The sequence below is a fragment of the Syngnathus scovelli genome, chromosome 18 (genome assembly GCF_024217435.2).
Source record: "Syngnathus scovelli strain Florida chromosome 18, RoL_Ssco_1.2, whole genome shotgun sequence".
Taxonomy (NCBI): Eukaryota; Metazoa; Chordata; class Actinopteri; order Syngnathiformes; family Syngnathidae; genus Syngnathus; species Syngnathus scovelli.
In genome coordinates this window covers 10,163,481-10,176,330 of record NC_090864.1, presented here as the reverse complement: position 1 = coordinate 10,176,330, position 12,850 = coordinate 10,163,481, and the positions used below count along the sequence as shown (strand labels likewise).

General features: G+C 42.8%; 3 protein-coding genes across 3 annotated transcripts; 2 read left to right on the top strand and 1 right to left on the bottom strand.

Annotated features, from left to right (window-relative positions):
- Positions 1 to 34: 34 nt before the first annotated feature.
- Positions 35 to 3,044, top strand: cct5 (chaperonin containing TCP1, subunit 5 (epsilon)). Its single transcript, XM_049748627.1, has 11 exons — positions 35 to 259; positions 638 to 698; positions 810 to 974; positions 1,051 to 1,249; positions 1,336 to 1,528; positions 1,601 to 1,750; positions 1,826 to 1,945; positions 2,029 to 2,214; positions 2,288 to 2,425; positions 2,499 to 2,679; positions 2,760 to 3,044. Exons 1-11 carry the CDS (start codon positions 155 to 157, stop codon positions 2,885 to 2,887), a joined length of 1,626 nt encoding a protein of 541 aa, XP_049604584.1. The 5' UTR covers positions 35 to 154; the 3' UTR covers positions 2,888 to 3,044.
- cmbl (carboxymethylenebutenolidase homolog (Pseudomonas)) lies at positions 3,041 to 4,589 on the bottom strand. Its single transcript, XM_049748630.1, has 6 exons — positions 4,484 to 4,589; positions 4,133 to 4,347; positions 3,902 to 4,009; positions 3,550 to 3,692; positions 3,382 to 3,473; positions 3,041 to 3,303 (listed from the first exon to the last, which is right to left on the bottom strand). Exons 2-6 carry the CDS (start codon positions 4,345 to 4,347, stop codon positions 3,124 to 3,126), a joined length of 738 nt encoding a protein of 245 aa, XP_049604587.1. The 5' UTR covers positions 4,484 to 4,589; the 3' UTR covers positions 3,041 to 3,123.
- Positions 4,590 to 4,904: 315 nt separating this feature from the next.
- LOC125985661 (E3 ubiquitin-protein ligase MARCHF6) lies at positions 4,905 to 12,630 on the top strand. The gene is made up of 25 exons (XM_049748624.1): positions 4,905 to 5,258; positions 5,718 to 5,817; positions 6,484 to 6,557; positions 6,727 to 6,870; positions 6,939 to 7,011; positions 7,143 to 7,311; positions 7,379 to 7,565; positions 7,642 to 7,703; positions 7,780 to 7,812; positions 7,968 to 8,019; positions 8,192 to 8,250; positions 8,333 to 8,413; positions 8,499 to 8,567; positions 8,722 to 8,796; positions 9,394 to 9,528; positions 9,624 to 9,844; positions 9,944 to 10,081; positions 10,161 to 10,380; positions 10,654 to 10,723; positions 10,921 to 11,102; positions 11,212 to 11,346; positions 11,485 to 11,574; positions 11,680 to 11,812; positions 11,893 to 12,028; positions 12,129 to 12,630. Exons 1-25 carry the CDS (start codon positions 5,240 to 5,242, stop codon positions 12,214 to 12,216), a joined length of 2,745 nt encoding a protein of 914 aa, XP_049604581.1. The 5' UTR covers positions 4,905 to 5,239; the 3' UTR covers positions 12,217 to 12,630.
- Positions 12,631 to 12,850: the final 220 nt, after the last annotated feature.

Sequence of the window (12,850 nt, the reverse complement as noted above, 5' to 3'; positions counted from 1 at the left end):
GTTTGTAAAAGTGAAATATTTCTGCTTGGTGCCGCCCTTCCCGCCCGTGGAGTCTTCCAGAAGTCGCCGGCAGATCTGTGCGGCTCGATATTCACGCACACTCCAGAATTTCATTTTTAACAAGCCAAATTGGTACTCAAAATCAAAAATCAACATGTCATCGTTGGGCACACTTGCCTTCGATGAATATGGGAGGCCATTCATCATCATCAAAGACCAGGATACGAAGACAAGGCTAACTGGCATTGATGCACTGAAGGTACAATGAGCTAGCTAGCGGGGCTTGGTCATGCACGTTGATTAGCATATCACCGATTTGCTTGCGCAATCATCTTCATTAGTTAAACTTGACATTCTGAAGCTATCAGCGAATTGCTATGAATCATAACAACCCACGTAAGGTTAACGTGATCACAACGTGACCGCATTTGAGGAAAAAACTAGTAGCTCCGTTTTTTAGCCACCATGCTAACACGAGGCCCATGTGCATGCGCAAGGCGTTCGATTGGTGGGTGTTTCTGGATGGGGCTGTGGCCCTTGTCTTGATAAGATGCTCATTATTTCCAAATTCCATCCAAGATTACGAATAAACCTTGCCAAACATGCTGAGTCTAATGAATCGATGTTGTGTTTGCAGTCTCATATTATGGCAGCCAAGGCAGTTGCGTCAACGCTGAAGACATCATTGGGACCCAATGGTTAGTATAATAAATTAAATGATGAAAATTATTTAAATAAACGAGTGATTTTTGGGACACCGTTGATTAGAATTCCCCTCATCAAATCTAATAAATTATTTTTGTGATAAGGACTGGACAAGATGATGGTTGACAGAGATGGAGAAGTGACTGTCACTAATGATGGAGCCACTATTCTCAGCATGATGGATGTCGACCATCAGATTGCAAAACTTATGGTGGAGCTGTCCAAGTCCCAAGATGATGAGATTGGTGATGGAACCACTGGAGTTGTTGGTACGTGAAAGCAAAATTGGAACAAAGGTAAATATTGCAAAAAATTAGTCTGGTAAACATCATCTTGTCTTCTCAGTTCTGGCCGGGGCTCTGCTTGAGCAAGCAGAGCAGCTCCTGGACCGCGGGATCCACCCCATCAGGGTCTCAGACGGTTATGATCAGGCCGCATGTATTGCGATTGAGCAGTTGGACAAAATTGCAGAAACCTTCCCCTTCGATCCTAAAAACAGAGAACCCCTCATTCAAACGGCCATGACCACACTGGGATCTAAAGTGTGAGTTGAATCTCCTACATGCAAAGCAGTTCTGAAATAATAATTTGTGGAGTACTAGTCTAAGCTTTTTTATTTTTATATTTCAGCATCAACCGGTGCCACAGGCAGATGGCAGAGATTGCAGTGAATGCCATTCTCACCGTGGCCGACATGGAGAGAAAAGACGTTGACTTTGAGCTTGTCAAGATGGAGGGTAAGGTGGGAGGCAAGTTAGAGGACACGCAGCTCATCAAAGGCGTCATTGTCGACAAAGAGTTCAGTCACCCTCAAATGCCCAAGGTACAATCGTCACAATTGGTAATGTGACTGTAAAACAATGCGGCCAATTCTGACTTGACTATCGCTCTTCAGGTTCTGAAAGATGTTAAAATTGCGATCCTCACCTGCCCGTTTGAGCCCCCGAAGCCCAAGACCAAGCATAAGTTGGATGTCACCTCTGTTGAGGACTACAAAGCTCTTCAGAAATATGAAAAGGAGAAGTTCGAGGAGATGATCGAACAGGTTACTTGCCCAAACGATATAGGTGATATTGGGTGTTGTCTAAGCCCAAATGTAAATACCTCCTTGTTGATTTAGATCAAAAGCGTCGGCGCAAACTTGGCCATCTGCCAGTGGGGCTTTGACGATGAAGCCAACCATCTTCTCCTGCAGAGCAAGTTACCTGCTGTCCGCTGGGTCGGAGGGCCTGAGATTGAGGTTACAGACGCAATTCCTTTTTTTCTTTTTTTCAACTAACATACTCACAATGGATTTAATAATCACTCGTTTTTCCTTTGTAGTTGATTGCCATCGCCACCGGCGGCCGCATCGTGCCGAGGTTCTGCGAGCTGACTCCAGAGAAGCTCGGAACGGCAGGCTTGGTGAAGGAAATTAACTTCGGCACCACAAAGGATCACATGCTTGTGATCCAGGAATGCAAAAACACCCGGGCTGTGACCATTTTCATCCGCGGAGGCAACAAAATGGTAAACAGCTGCGATTGAAGAGCGCCGACTTCCGAGTTGAATGTGACATCATCTCTTCCATCTGTCTCGTTAGATTATCGAGGAGACCAAGCGTGCACTCCACGATGCTCTTTGCGTCATCCGTAACCTGGTCAGAGACAACCGCGTTGTTTATGGAGGAGGAGCTTCAGAGATTGCTTGTGCTCTGGCAGTCAACCAGGCTGCTGACAAGGTAGTTGCACGCCAAAGAAAATGATCCACCCACTTTTATCTATCCTAACTTTTTTGTCTTGCCTCCCTTCAAGTGCCCATCATTGGAACAGTATGCCATGAGGGCATTTGCAGATGCTTTAGAGGTCATCCCAATGGCCTTGGCTGAGAACAGCGGCCTAAACCCCATCCAGACCATGGCAGAGGTCAGAGCCAGACAGGTCAGAGACAAAAACCCCTACCTGGGCATCGACTGTCTGCACAACAACACCAACGGTGAGCAGCCACGTGGAGTCAATTGCAACACATCTCATCTTCATACTGTTATTTAACGTCTTTCTTCTGCCGCAACGCAGACATGAAGCAGCAGCATGTGATCGAGACCCTCATTGGCAAAAAACAGCAGATCTTACTGGCCACTCAAGTGGTCAAGATGATCCTCAAGATCGACGACATCCGAAACCCTGGAGAGACCGAAGACTGAAGCGGACGGAGCACAGTATGAGTAGTTCTTAAGATTGGAAGCACTTCCATAGCACTGCATCCAAACCACACTGCTTACTGCTATTTATCATTTGATACAATTCGCCATTCTGGTATCAAAATTGTCATTAAAATGTTGGTCTGTAGAAATGTGTAAATTGTAATATTTTATTCATTTTGCATGCAGGAGGTTTAATAAGCAATGCTCCTCCCTCTTATACTTGACTTTGCAAAGACTTAAATGTACTTGTTCAGCCAATTGATCATATCAGCTCTGGCCTCCAGAATTTTGGGCTCATCTGTTGGGCTGATATCTTCTCTCTTTCGGTGGGCGAACCCGTGATCCTGCCCAGGGAAGATCTTCACCTGGTAATCCACTGTGCATTTCTCCTTCAGATTTGCTTCAAGAGCACTCACCTGAAGAGCACAAGTGCAGTCTTAGTATATACGTGATAAATTACGCTAGGAGAATACCTCATGAAAATCAATACTTACTTGATCCAGTGGTATTAAATGATCATTCTCCCCAAAGATAAAAAGGGTTGGGCTCTTGAGATCATACCTGTCCTCATCGAGTTTGATGATACCTATAAACACGCTTTATTATTCAGTGTAAACCTCAGCGCTAACATGCTCAAAGTCACAGTTGTGTACGTGACGAACCGTAAAATGACACTCCGGCTTTAACCTCGGGGTTGCGAAAGGCCAGATAATGTGTAGCAATTCCTCCCCAACAAAAGCCCACCACTCCGATCCGTTTGACGCCATATTGCTCCTTCAAGAACCTCAGCAGTAGATTCACCTCTCTGAAAGGCAAATTGTACTCTTATGGTCTCCAGCAAGACTTCATAAAAAATTATCGTTAGACCGAACTACAACTGTTGAAATGCTAATCTGTTTATTGACTAATGATGTGCCCTTGAGGAAGACAGCAACCTCAATTTGAACAGCAGCAGCATTATTTGCACACTCTTGTTAGTCTGACCTAAAATATAGAGCAGAGCGTTGTTTTTACTTGTCGATGTTGGTCGGCTTTTTATCTTCTCTCCATTCTGTAAATGAGGACCAGTCACGTGATGAGTTCCACGGCTCCTTTCCGAGGAAGAAATCTGGGCAAATAGCCCTGCAGAGAAAATTATAGCAATACCAACCAATATTTTAATTTTAAAATGAGCTCCTGTCAGTTATTACATTTTCATTGCATTATTGTGCATTCAGTTAGTTAATAAACGTGCATCCAACGCACAAGTATCCATTGGCAGCAAGCATATCAGCCATGTATCTGGTGTTTGGAAGCTCCCATCCAAATATGTCTTGGATGACAATGATGGCCTTGTCAGATGCTTCTGGTGGCTTCACTAAATATGCTTTAAAGTGCTCGATCTGGACCTCCTGACCAAGGCCCCCATATTCCATTCGATCCCCAATATCACAAGGACAAGGTCTCGCCTCGTTCGCCATCTGTGTACACACATATGAACACGCAGGTGAGCACACGCACAGGTGAGATAGACAGTGTTTTAAAAAAAAGCAGCTTTTTTTTTTTTTTGCATTAAATGTCATTGCAAGTATCACATGAGGCATATTTCAGACGTACCGTGCTGTTCTCCAACTTGGAAGCAAAGGAACTGAAAGTCTCGTTGCTTGTCACGTGCAGAAGAGTTTGGTTTGTGATCTGAACACGATCGTTGTTTCTGTCAGAACTTTCAAAATAAAAGCTTGCCAATACTGTTCTTTATGCAAGGCACAACCAACAGAACAAGGCACTTCACTTCATAAGTTATGTAACATAAATGATACGTAATTCGTATATACTCAATTTTTAAGAGTGGTTTTTTTATAATATCTATTCAGTTTATGATTTTTAGAATTAGTTTACAAATAGATCACTGCAAGTTATAGCTGTACTCCCCCAATACACTAGATGGCGGTATAGCAGTATTTCGCTTTGAAGTGACTTGTTTTGAAGAAGAAGACAAGGGGCGAGAAACTCTATTCTAGTCCACGGCGCATGCGTCAGGCTTCAGTTAGCCATTTGTCTTTTTGCCTTTAACAACTGTCAGTGCAACCCTATAGCGGATGCGGTGTTTATCTTCATAACTGGGGGGGAAAAGGTGAAATTAGCAAACATTCTTTGGATATTAAAACTGGTGACACGGCGAAGAAGAAAGCACCGGGATTTTCCGACTGTTGCGAAACCATTTTGTGGTTGCCGATGCATTCTGATCCATAACGTTGTACTCGTTTCGCTAGCTTAACTTGGCAAGCTAAGCTAGCTATATCGCCTGTCGTTGATGGGTTCGCAGAGCGAGCGACACCTGGAAGAAACAGCGACTGTTGCTTTGTAAACAACATGGACACGACCGAAGAAGGTAAACGGATGTCTCGTCTTAGTAAGCGTTATTTCGCAATTGGTCAAAGTGATCGTAAGCGCATCATTTGAAACCAAGCTGAGCTGGCCTGCTCGTGCTTTATCAGCCAACATTCGACCTTACCGACGTAATGTTGCATATATAACAAGTGCAATTCAGTATATTGACTAAATGTTACAAAAAGATAGCATGAATTAAGTGGACTTTAATCAAGAAGAACCGACTAACATCTAGTAGTGATGTCATCAGCAGTCCATAGCCTATTCAGTGGTGGTCACTTCATTAGGAACACATCTAAATTATGCAATAATTTGAGCACAGCAGACACACCCACTGATGACGAGATATTACTTGATTTTTTTTTCCAATATATTATTTCCCCCCCCGTGTTAATTGTTTTGAGCTCTGATATTGAAAGTAACAATTGTGTTTTGCCTTTTTGTGTGTGATGTATTTCAGCGGATATTTGTCGTGTCTGCCGCTCTGAGGGGACCCCAGACAAACCTCTGTATCATCCCTGCGTATGCACCGGCAGCATTAAGTTCATTCACCAGGAATGGTAAGTGAAAATGATCAATACTCAACAAGATTATGCCAAATCAATTTTAAAAAATAATTAAGAACAAGCACAATGCAATTCAGTGACACTATGAATTTGTGTGTACTAGCACGAGGGGAACTGTTTTAGATAATATCTCACTTGGGCTATGTTTAGTGCCATTAGTTAAGGATTTGTGTTTCCCCGAGATGATTAAAGCCGTTAGGTAATGACCAAATCAGGTTTATGGTCAGATTACTCCACAACAGTAGAGTGTAAATTCCAACAGGATTTTGTGTTTTTGTAACGGACTTTGAATTTTGTTATGTCAGACCAACTTACGGGACACCTTGGAGGAAAATTGTAGATTGTTATTGTCATTGTCATAGAAAACATTAAAAAAATAATAATAATAATCAAAGCATATGTTTTCCCTATATCTCCTGCTGGTTAGATGCCTTTGACGTTACAAACTTGAAGTGTGGAGTTGCCAACAGACCAAATATAATGTGTTGCATTGTCATTGTGTCCTGTTCAGGGTGCCCTGTATAGAGGGAAAAAAAGCCTGGATGTTTCTGGGCAGTTATTGAATCCCACCATGAATGCATTTGACTTTAAAGTCACCCCACGAGAAGAACTATAAGCAGATCTATATTATTTTCTGATTTGGAAATTTTTGCTTTTCAGTCTGGTCCAGTGGCTGAAACACAGCAGGAAGGAATATTGTGAATTATGCAAGCACAGGTTTGCATTCACACCAAGTAAGTGCTTAATGGTCATAATAGCTTGTCTATTTTTATGGAGGAATGAATGAGTTATTTATCACTGTTGGAAGTTGCTTTGAAAGAGTTTAATTCCAAAATTTTTATGAACCATTAATAGATTGTTTGTAAAAATCAAATTGTAATAATAGTCGTGTACCTTTTCCAGTCTACTCCCCAGACATGCCGTCACGCCTGCCCATTCAGGACATTTGCGCCGGCCTGCTGACTAGCGTGGGCACAGCCATTCGCTACTGGTTCCATTACACACTGGTGGCATTCGCTTGGCTTGGCGTGGTTCCGCTCACCGCATGTGAGTCAAGTGTCGAATGTGCATCCACAATGCCACGTGCCATGTTAATCGTTTCCCGATCGTTTCAGGTCGCATCTACAAGTGTCTTTTTACCGGCTCCGTGAGCTCCCTTCTGACACTGCCGTTGGACATGCTCTCCACGTGAGTGATAATCATGATCACAGCATTTGGAGGCGGTTACAACAAATGCAATTATGGCAGCGTGTTTGTTAAGGAGAAAAAAAACATGCCAGTATGTAATTGGTCCTTTTTTTTTTTTCCCCCTCCTGTAGAGAAAATCTGCTTGCTGACTGTCTGCAGGGGTGTTTTGTGGTTACGTGCACCCTATGTGCGTTTATTAGCCTGGTGTGGCTCCGAGAGCAGATCGTCCACGGCGGCGCTCCACAGTGGTTAGAACAGCACCAGGCTCCGCCACCCAATGCGGCCGGACAAGCTAACGAGGTGCCTTTCTTAACTGGTCTTTCAATTGGGTTTGATATTTATTTTTGTACCCATATTGTCCCTTAAGGCGCAAGCAGCAGGCCCTGGAGCAGCAGATGAACCCCCTGCCAACCAAGCAGCCCCTGCAGAGCCGCCAGCCCAGAATGATGCCGAGCCAGAGCCCCCTGATCCGCCAGAGCAGCGTGATGACCCCGAGCTGGAGGAAGAGGAAGGAGTGGCTGCTGAAGATGCCGACCCAAATAATGGCGCGCAAGGTCAGACCGCGAGTTTATATCCTGACCCGTTTGAGTTTTCAGTCCATGATACAAAATATTGAAATATATCCTACAGATGATATGAACTGGAACGCTTTGGAGTGGGACAGAGCAGCTGAGGAACTCACCTGGGAAAGAGTAAATGCAGTATCTAACTGCACATTTGACTAAATTGTATTCATTAAAAGGCACTCAGATTCTGTTCTTTTTTCAGATGCTCGGCTTGGATGGGTCGCTGGTTTTTCTTGTAAGTTTTATTCATATTCCCTAAGGCAGTAATTCCCAACTCGCAACTATAAGAGACAAATTAGGAATTTATGAAAGAATCAAAACATTGCCCTGAATGAAAGTAGTTGGAACATTTTGAACCTTCCTTTTTCATGACTTCTGTTTGTCCTGTAGGAGCATGTATTTTGGGTGGTGTCTCTCAACACACTCTTCATCCTGGTGTTCGGTAAGTGCGCTGGTCAATATTACTATCACTCGTTAACTGCAACTTAATAACTTGATACAATGAATATTTTGGCAGGAATGTGGAAGTCTGAAAGGCACCTTATTGCCGATATTGATTCATCCATTAAAGTCTAATCAAAATATGACAACCTTTGTCATTTCTCTCCTAACAGCATTTTGTCCCTACCACATTGGACATTTCTCGGTTGTGGGTCTTGGTTTCGAGGAATATGTAAGACACAACTTTTTAATAATTATACCTTGCTGTATGAATGGAGTGCTCATGTTTTTGTCTTCTATTTGTTTTGTTTCAGGTTCAAGCTTCCCATTTTGAAGGTTTAATCACAACCATTGTTGGCTACATCCTGCTGGCCATGACGCTTATACTGTGTCACGTATCCTTCCACGGCGCAGGCACAATGCATATTAAAGATTTTGTTTATGACATTATGGTGGTGATCCTTAACAAGGATGTTGTAGGGATTGGCTGCTCTGGTCCGGTTTCAGCGATCCCGCCGTCTCCTTGGAGTCTGTTATATCGTTGTCAAGGTAACTTGTTAGCGTACTGTATGCAGTAACTGTGACTCAATATTTGAATATACATCAGGATATGACACAACAAATATTTTTGGCATAATGATCAGATCATTCTTATTCTAATCCTGATTTTATTTCAATGTTGACACTTGACTGTTTGTTCTAGGTCTCCTTGCTAGTTGTTGTGGAGATTGGTGTTTTTCCACTGATATGTGGCTGGTGGCTTGACATCTGCTCTCTAGTAAGAGTTTTTTTTTTTTTTTTGTACGGCTCATTCATCATTGCGCTAAGTTTATTTTTCCAGCTGTGTGGAAAATTTTGTGGTAACCTGGAAGGAAGTTTGCATAAGAAGCCCAACCGCCACTTTTTATTCTTGGGCTTGTGGATTTTTTTATTTTAAGGGCAGCCTAATTGTAAATATTGACCTTGTTTTTATTCCTGACCAAAACAGCCTTTGTCGTCTGCATTGTAGCCCTGCCAGCTCTTGTTTGTATGCTCGAGGAAAAACTCAAAAATCAAATGTGACCCATTTCTAATTGATGTCCTGAAGTGAAGTCGTGATAAAATAGATGTCTGATCCCTCATGTTAGTACAAATGCTCCAAGGCTGTGTGGAATCGGATGCCTTTTATCTTCATCACTTTGTCATAAATAGAATGTGGTGTCTTGCCTTTGCAATGCAGAACAGCACTGTACAGCAATGTCCAAAATAGACATTCCTCTTCGAGATAAATGAGCAGCACATTCGCAAGAAAATACTGACACATCCTAAATGAGATATTTTGTTGGTGACTCCAGTTTTAATCATTGTTAACCTTTAATCAATTTTAAACTTGCAGGAGATGTTTGATGCCTCTCTGAAAGATCGAGAAATGAGTTTCAAATCGGCACCTGGCACCACCATGTTCCTTCATTGGCTTGTTGGGATGGTCTACGTCTTTTACTTTGCTTCCTTCATTCTACTTTTAAGAGAGGTAAGCCCATTTGCAGCTAGTTGTTCTTGGCCAGGGAAAGGGTAACATTTGTTTACTTTCCCCCCCCCCCCCTTATTTATTTATTCATTCATCAGGTGCTGAGGCCTGGGGTCCTGTGGTTTCTGCGAAACCTCAACGATCCTGATTTTAACCCAGTGCAGGAGATGATTCACCTTCCCATCTACAGACACCTGCGGCGCTTCATTCTGTCGGTGGTGGTGTTTGGTTCCATTGTGTTGTTAATGCTGTGGCTTCCCATCAGATTGATTAAACTACTGATGCCCACCTTCCTGCCATATAACGTCATGCTCTACAGGTAATTAGCCGACGACAACTTTTGTTGTGTTGTTTTGGGCTTTCTATACGCACCTCCATACTCTGTTGACATGACCTTTTCTTAACCTATTACCCAAAGCGATGCCCCAGTCAGCGAGCTGTCTTTGGAGCTATTATTACTTCAGGTCGTGCTGCCAGCTTTATTGGAGCAAGGACATACCCGCCAGTGGCTCAAAGGCTTAGTTCGGGCCTGGACAGTCAGTGCTGGATATTTATTGTAAGTTCTAAAGCCAGTGTTCTGCTTCCTTGGACTCGGCATCTTTTCAATGTTGATTTGTTCATCTGTGCCATGGCAGAGATCTCCACTCGTACCTCCTTGGGGAGCAAGAGGACGTTGATCCTAACCAGCCGGTGAACAACAACAACAACAATCCTCCCCCGGGACAACATAACAATAATAACAACCCGCCGCCAGCTGTTGGCGAGGGGCTGCACGCAGCCCACCAGGCCATCTTGCAGCAGGGTGGACCTGTGGGCTTCCAGCCATACCACAGACCTCTCCGCTTCCCATTCAGAGTAAGATTATCCCACTTTTCCTGTCTTTTTTTTTTTTATGTGCTGCTCCAGAGTTGTGCCCCTATAATTAAGACAACAAGGAACATGTGTCAAATAGAACCTCAACTAAAGTTTTGCTTGGGAAGACGAAAACTCCCTCATTGGTTTCCTTCAAATTTACAAGGGCGTGACTCCCGATGGAGAAGCTTGTGATGTTATTTTGGTTTGATTTGAGTTGGTGGAGTTGCTCTGTACTTGAGGGATTGACACAAAATGTGTTCATCTTTTCTCTAGATTGTGCTACTGATTGCATTTATGTGCATCACCCTGCTGGTGGCTAGTCTTGTGTGCCTGACACTACCAGGTGAGCAATATAACACAGATGCCATATTTGTTTTTCTATTTCACTCATCCGTACCCACTGAAACACATTTGAACGTTCTATTTATAAGACTTGTCTGATGTTTGTGCAGTACTATCTTTAGCTCAAATCGCAACGACAGGCCCACCTTGAAGTTGATATAATTAGGAGATATTTATTTTTATCTTCCCCCCCCCCAGTGTTCACTGGACGCTGGCTGATGTCCTTCTGGACTGGAAGCTCCAAAATTCACGAGCTGTACACTGCAGCTTGCGGCCTGTATGTATGCTGGTTGTCCATCCGTGGAGTCACTGTACTGCTGGCTTGGATGCCCCAGGGACGCACTGTTATTGTGCACAAAGTTCAGGAATGGACGTTCATGGTGGGTGTCACACCAGAATCAAACAGCTTCACCATTTAAATAAAAAAAAAAAAAAGCAATTGTCACTGCTCTGCTTGCTCATCCATCGTGAAATGACATGTTTGTGTAGATCCTTAAAACCTTGGTTGTTGCTCTGCTGGTTGCTGGAGTCATCCCACTGTTGTTGGGTCTGCTGTTTGAGCTGGTCATTGTAGCTCCGCTCAGAGTACCTCTGGATCAAACACCCCTCTTCTACCCCTGGCAGGTAATAAATACTCCTCGCAGGATTAAAAGATGTATGTTGATGATTTGTCGATGTCATTGTTGTTGTTTTTTCATCTTTTGGCATCATGAGTATCTTCTGAGTCATTGAACTCCCCCTCCCCCCTGTTCTTGTTTGCAGGATTGGGCTCTTGGAGTGCTTCATGCCAAAATCATTGCGGCAATTACCTTGATGGGTCCTCATTGGTGGCTGAAAACTGTTATTGAACAGGTAAAAAGAGTTGGAGAATCTGTTATTTTTTAATTATTAGTTTTGTGTGTCACAGCAAGATTTTATTTTTTTACTGACAATATTTTGATTTTGTTTTTCCCGAAGGTTTACGCCAATGGAATTCGCAACATTGATCTTCATTTCATTATTCGTAAACTGGCAGCCCCGGTCATCTCAGTGCTGCTGCTGTCTCTGTGTGTGCCCTACGTGATTGCGGCTGGGGTGGTGCCTGCTGTCGGTGAGTGTGTGAACACTTTGAAATCTTTTGGCCGCATATTCTTCATTTGAAACTGTTAAACAATCATTTTGTTGCCGTAGGGGTGACCCCAGAGATGGAGATTCTAATGCAGAGGAGAATATACCCCTTCCTCTTGATGGTGGTCTCACTTATTGGCATCCTTTCCTTCCAAATTCGACAGTTTAAGCGCCTGTATGAGCACATCAAGAATGACAAGTAAGAATGTTTTTAAGTGTAGTAAGAGGTGTTGGTTTTATGTATTATCCTGTTCCTAAATTTGAACGGTAAATCCAATAATATCTTTTTTTCTTGGCAGGTACCTGGTTGGCCAAAGGCTTGTGAACTATGAAAGGAAAGCAGGAAGAGCAAGCTCAGTCCCCCCCTCCAACCCTATCATAGAATAGATTTTCGCTGCATACACACCCTTCCCGCCTTATGATTTGAGCAGTCACTGAACTGTAATCCTTTTAGAATCTCTTGGTGGATGTCATGGATGTTATTCAGTCCCCTGATTTCCCTTTAATGCCCATTACACTTGGGAAGGGAAACATGTATTATAATCAAGGGACAGCAAAGTAATATCCTCCAACAGAGCGAGTGCGAGAGAGAGAGAGGATTTTGATTTGAGTTTTTGTCTTTCATACTCGCCTTGCTTTGTAAAGTGCTGCCTGATAATTGTACATGTGTAAATACTTTGAATGCAGATTTTGTCTTAAAAAAAAAAAAAAGAAGACATGTTATGGTGCGATGACCATTGTACATCTTAAAAGTGTATGTATAATTTATTAAATCAAGCCAGCAATTTCTCTTTGTTTTCATGACAGACTTCATGTGAGTGTCATTTGATTTTACATCATGTGCTGAATGGTGTGACAACTGAAACCAGCAATTGATTTAAGAATTATCAATACACAGTTGATGTTGGTGTATATTTCCTTGTGCCAAGATTATTTCCTTATTGGCAGTTTCAAAGTTCAAATTGTTCCCCTGGCAACAACTCTGCTAATATTACATTCTAGCCAAGTTCAACATAAGTAA

Bases quoted from the DNA above. Each gene is read 5' to 3' on its own strand.
- cct5 (XM_049748627.1), top strand. From the start codon at position 155: ATGTCATCGTTGGGCACACTTGCCTTCGATGAATATGGGAGGCCATTC. The intron at 2,215-2,287 runs GTAAACAGCTGC...CTGTCTCGTTAG, and splicing joins TCCGCGGAGGCAACAAAATG to ATTATCGAGGAGACCAAGCG. The intron at 2,680-2,759 runs GTGAGCAGCCAC...GCCGCAACGCAG, and splicing joins TCTGCACAACAACACCAACG to ACATGAAGCAGCAGCATGTG.
- cmbl (XM_049748630.1), bottom strand. From the start codon at position 4,347: ATGGCGAACGAGGCGAGACCTTGTCCTTGTGATATTGGGGATCGAATG. The intron at 3,693-3,901 runs GTAAAAACAACG...TTTGCCTTTCAG, and splicing joins AAGCCGACCAACATCGACAA to AGAGGTGAATCTACTGCTGA. The intron at 3,304-3,381 runs GTAAGTATTGAT...TGTGCTCTTCAG, and splicing joins ATTTAATACCACTGGATCAA to GTGAGTGCTCTTGAAGCAAA.
- LOC125985661 (XM_049748624.1), top strand. The intron at 7,012-7,142 runs GTGAGTGATAAT...CCCCTCCTGTAG, and splicing joins CCGTTGGACATGCTCTCCAC to AGAAAATCTGCTTGCTGACT. The intron at 11,347-11,484 runs GTAATAAATACT...TCTTGTTTGCAG, and splicing joins CCCTCTTCTACCCCTGGCAG to GATTGGGCTCTTGGAGTGCT.